The sequence below is a fragment of the Anneissia japonica genome, unplaced genomic scaffold, assembly GCF_011630105.1.
Source record: "Anneissia japonica isolate Jap-2015-1 unplaced genomic scaffold, ASM1163010v1 scaffold5830_len8610_cov96, whole genome shotgun sequence".
Taxonomy (NCBI): Eukaryota; Metazoa; Echinodermata; class Crinoidea; order Comatulida; family Comatulidae; genus Anneissia; species Anneissia japonica.
The window spans coordinates 3,235-8,610 of record NW_022756601.1 but is presented as its reverse complement, the minus strand read 5'-3'; the positions used below and the strand labels follow the sequence as shown (position 1 = coordinate 8,610).

The 5,376-nt window shown below is 29.9% G+C and overlaps 1 protein-coding gene across 1 annotated transcript; it reads left to right on the top strand.

The window, feature by feature from the left end:
- Positions 1–337: 337 nt before the first annotated feature.
- Positions 338–5,370, top strand: LOC117124268 (the record flags this gene model as incomplete). The annotated part of the gene is made up of 4 exons (XM_033270428.1): positions 338–439; positions 2,396–2,499; positions 3,260–3,295; positions 4,878–5,370. Coding segments are annotated over 4 exons (464 nt in total), but the record flags the coding sequence as incomplete, so codon positions are not given.
- Between the last annotated feature and the right edge of the window lie 6 nt (positions 5,371–5,376).

Here is a 5,376-nt window from a genome sequence, read left to right as displayed (position 1 = left end):
CCCCCCAACTGGTTACCTCTGAGAAATGGCACTCTTAGACTGTGACAGACATGTGTTGGCTTGGTGTGGGCCTATTTTTACATGTTTTCTGGTTCGACTGCTCTGTGCCTAACTATATGTATTTTTTTTCGTTCACTAATCGTGAAGCCAAGTTGCAGTATTACCTAATCTTACATTTAGATCATATATTAGGGCTGTGTGCGAACAAACCTCTCGGTGTCCAGGTTTAATAACAAGTTTCTGTTAGTCTTGGTCCCAATTTTCTTCTTTTATTAAACTATTAACAGTTAATTAAGTAAATATAATTTATGTTTATATTTCTTTCTATTACTCACAGTAACTACAACAACCGAGCTACCGAGAGAAGTTGTAACAATTTGCCGTTGGGTTTGTTTGGAAAAAACAACAGCACTAACAACCGCATTAGTGACAACTGAGGGTATGTTCTTATCTTTATTATGTACATCTGAAAATTTATTTATAATTATTATATGACACCACAACTGAAACGTCGACAGCAGTGGAGATAACATAGACATTGGAAAACTCCTTATGTAATCCACATACATTTAACTACTTCTATTACCTGTCATTAACTGATATTAATTTAAACTTAATTGTCCAACAAAGTTTAAAATTTTAAAATTTTGTAATTAATAAGTAACTTTTAAATATAATAAATGTTAATTTTTTTTAGCTAGCCAGTAATTTACATTTTTCATATTTATACAGAACCTACAATAACAGCACCACCGACCACATTAGTGACAATTAATGGTATATTTATATATTCGTAAGGATTTTATATACATTGTATTAATGACTAGCTGTTAAGAAAACCAAAAACAAATAAAACAACGTAATTTGTAAACTTTGCATTCAAACAAAAGTTGGATGTTGTGGCTATCTCTAAAACATGGGTAAAAGCAGATGACACAGCTGTTTTTGTAAATATTATCCCATTAGCAGTTATTTTAACTTCATCTCGTTCATTGTTTATGAAGCGGAATCCAAAATGCACGCATGGATTTCAGTGTATGTGGCAGCAAATTGTTATTCATTTTATTTATTTCTTTCTGAACATAAACAATATACAATAAACAATACATTAAAGGCCTGTTTACACTATGACGATAACGATCAACAATAAAAAGCTGAAAAGCAATTGTTCATAAAGAAAATAAGATAAGTTTGCACACTAGCACGATTCGATAACGATTTATCGTGTATAAGATAACAGCAATTTTCACAATCAAATGACGTCATCATCATGAGAAAACGATCAAATTGTATTAGTAAAACGATTTTGATGCCATTTGATATGATTTGTGAAATTTTGTTATTGTGAAAACCTATTTTATTTATTTTATTTTCTATTGCTTTTTAGCTTTTTATCGAGGCCTTAAAACAAGAGGCCTTACAACAAATCAGACACAAATTAGTTCATAAAAACATTTAAAGAGGGAGGAAAACCAAAAAGAGACCTGATTCTACTATTAAGTGGTTTACCTTACAAAAACTGATACAATAAATATAATAATTAAAATCATGTATTATTATTATTATTATTAATATTATTATTAGTAAAATAACTTCCACACAAATTAGTTCATAAAAACATTTAAAGAGGGAGAAAAACCAAAAAGAGACCTGAATCTACTATTAAGTGGTTTACCTTACAAAAACTGATACAATAAATATAATAATTAAAATCATGTATTATTATTATTATTATTAATATTATTATTAGTAAAATAACTTCCACGGAATGAAATTAGGTTATTCAATGGGATATTTCTATCATTGGGTAGACTGTCCCATTTTCGTGGAAAATGATTAAAAACAGAATATTTAGAGGCATTGGTTCTAGCAAAGGAATGAATGAAGGTAAGATTTTCAAGATGACGAGTTTTAATTTTAACAAACTTAAAATTATCAAGTGAATATTTCCCCCAGATACAATTAGCAACAAATATAATGCATATAACAAAAACGATCTTCAATAGTGTCCCAAAAGTTTACAAATCATTCGAAATGTTAAAATGTGGAAATCATGTCATTCTCCTAGTGGTGTATTGACCCCTTTGTTAATTGACTGCTCAATGAACGTTTTCATCATTACACATTCAAATCACACAATTGTTAATTTTAAACATGAAGTTGTAATATTGTTTATGTCAAACTTTTCTAAAGTTCAATATGTGCAAAATACCACTCTGCACGATTTGTCTCACACTCTAATTTTACCGCCAGTTGTTCTCCATAAATCTGAATAAAATCACAACATATTATAAATATATAATATATACAGTATATGAATATATATATATATATATATATATATATATATATATATATATTTTAATAAATTAAAAATAATATTTCCCATGCTCAGGTAGTGGTTTGCTTGTTGGAATTTTACTGGGTATCGCCATTGGGATCGTATCGACATCATCTCTTTGTATTATTCTCTGGAAAACGAGATCTAAATCTTTAAAGGTAAGCAATAGAAATATTCAAAGATTCAAATAAACTTTATTGCAAACTTAGGAAACTTTGAAATGTACATAATAATTAAAAGTACTAATATTAAATATATTTAAAATATTTAAAATACTCCAGTTAAACACATAACAGTTAACATAGAACATAACAATTTTTCTGAATGTACAGTAATTTTATGAAGGTATCGCACAAATAAAGATAATACGCAATGAATAATGATGATAGCACAATTAACTCCCATAAGGGGTAGATTCTTGCTCCTATATCTTTATAGAGGTAAAAGGTGTTTTAACACTAAATTCTCTAAAATGTAAAGATTGAGAATTGCCTTAGGTGCCTATCTGGTTTTGGAATTGAATTTATTCAGTGTAAACACCAAGGATAGCACAAAAGTCTAGAAGAATACTTATTTCCAGTGGGGGTCCTTCTAGTGGTGATTGGGCAGTACACCGGAAGACAATCCCCTACTTTTTTTGAAGAGTGTACTGCGTTTTTTAAAGTGCACATAGGCCATAAATGCGCACGGGCTTAACGTCTCATCCGAAAGACAGTGCGCTATTGTAACTTGTATTACAGCCCTCTAGCTTTTCAGCTACCTAAAACAATATAAAAAAAAAAGGTTGGGAATCAGGGGGTAATTTAATATATAAACAGATTATAAAACTAAACAATATATTAATATTAATAACATTTTGATCTGAATGAGTTTAAACACATATTTTCGAATGAAAGTCATTTATTATTTATTTTAAAGGCTACAAAAAGGACAGACAATGAAACGGGAGCAAAGGTAAGAAATGTAGTTAAAAACTGCAATTAATAGATATTAATAAATATGGATAATGCTTAGCTCGTCTCACACATTTTGTATTGTAGAAGATGAAATAAATATTAATATAATATTGAATCGTAGCTCAAAGCAAACATTTGAAGGTTAAAAATTATTGATATTTTTCTTATTTTATGTAGACCTAAATTATTTAGGATGCGTTTTTCTTTATTTATTGCTTATGCATCATGAATATAAAAGTAATGGAACATATTACCAGTACCAATCAAACAAGCACCAACGCTACAACATTTTGAAGCATCCGAGACCTTTCAATTACATTACCTTTAATTACATTACCTTTCAATTACATTACCCAAAAGTTAAAATTGTCAAATTGTCTAAATTGTGATTAGTTTAAATATTAAAAGTTAAATATTTCTGTACTAAAAAAGGAAAGAAAAAGAAAGAGAAGCGATTACAAATGAACAATGATCGCTTGTGTGTGTGTTTTTTGGTTTTTTTTTTTTAATAAAAGAGGTTTTTACTTCCTGACTAGGGGCAGCGTCGTTTTCTGTCACAGCCAGACCTGATGCACTAGGTCGAAACAAATGCTGCTGTTATATCGAATCAGCTAGTGTGTTTTCTAGTGAAAAACGACGCTGCCTCGACATTGGTTGTTGGATCTCCTTCAAGACCAAAACCAAATTATATACCTTATGTTTTGTACACAAAATCATTTACTAGAACAATATATATATATTTTAATAAATAAACTCATATAGGTAAATAAATGAAACCCAATAGCCTGCATATTATCAAAACGCACTCTGACGCATATACCCCAGTGAGGTCCTGTGTTAGTAAATATTCAGATTCATATTAGCATAGATTGAATGATATTATGCAATGATTGGATATTGTTTGAAATTGTTGTTTGTTTTGTTTTGAGTGTCCTCACAAAGTTTTAAAACCAAACGCTTCACTTCAAGTCTCGGCTTTTCTAAAAACTAAGCTATCCTGTGGAGTTTTCTATTGGGACATGAAGTTCTTCTTAAGGTATTAATAACTCCATAAATAATACAATGATCTACAGAAAGATATAGTAAACATTAGAATTTAAAATTGAAAAAGTGCATTGATAAAAAACATTTCAATAATTTATTTTTCTAAAACACTGATAACATTTATAAGCTCTGCATTTTGTTATTACATTGTTTTTGAATCATAGGTAAATTATTAACAGACGTATTTGACAACTATGCATTTTTTAATTCATTAAGGCACCAAAAGGAATAGAAAATGAAGAACGCTCAAAGGCGAGATATTTAACAACTGTTGAATTTGGTATTAAAGTGGCTGGCGGATGGGTGGCGAGAGTGCCAATCGAATCTATGGTGCGAGGGGCATAACCAGTAGAAAAACAGTTGTGGCGTTTCCTTAACTCTCTTTAGAGACACTTCGGATAATTAACCATTTTTAGTCTCTTATCTAAGATTTCACATTATGGGTTATTGTCTGGGGCCAGGTGGTGTGGGATATCAAACAAATTTATAATTCAAAATCAGAACAGTAACTGTAAGCCAATTTGAATTTTTTGTAGATCAATATGACATTTATTGAGCAGACAAAAAAGAACCAGATGTACGAAGATATAGAGCATGACGATTTAAGCGAGAAGAACCAGACGTACGAAGATTTAAGGGAGAATGAAGATTTAAGGGAGAAGAACCAAACGTACGAGGAGTTAAGGGATAATGAAGATATAAATGGGAGTGATGAGAACTTTTATATAAATGTTAAGCCAAAAAAAGAAGAAATGTAAAGAACGAAATGTCTCTTGTCTCTATAAACAATAGGGGGTGCCAGATAAGGAATTCGAGAAATTCATTGAATTTCGAGTATAACATTACATTGAAATTGCGTTAAGTACCGTCATAAGACGTCATATTGAATTAATATGTTGGAGTTTGAAAAACATTATCTTTTCAAAAGTATTAAATATTGAAATTACTAATAACACAGACAGTACAATGAAAGATCATGTAGATAAAACATTCAAATTCTCTTTGCTTATGCTTTGAATCTAATAAAAACTCAAA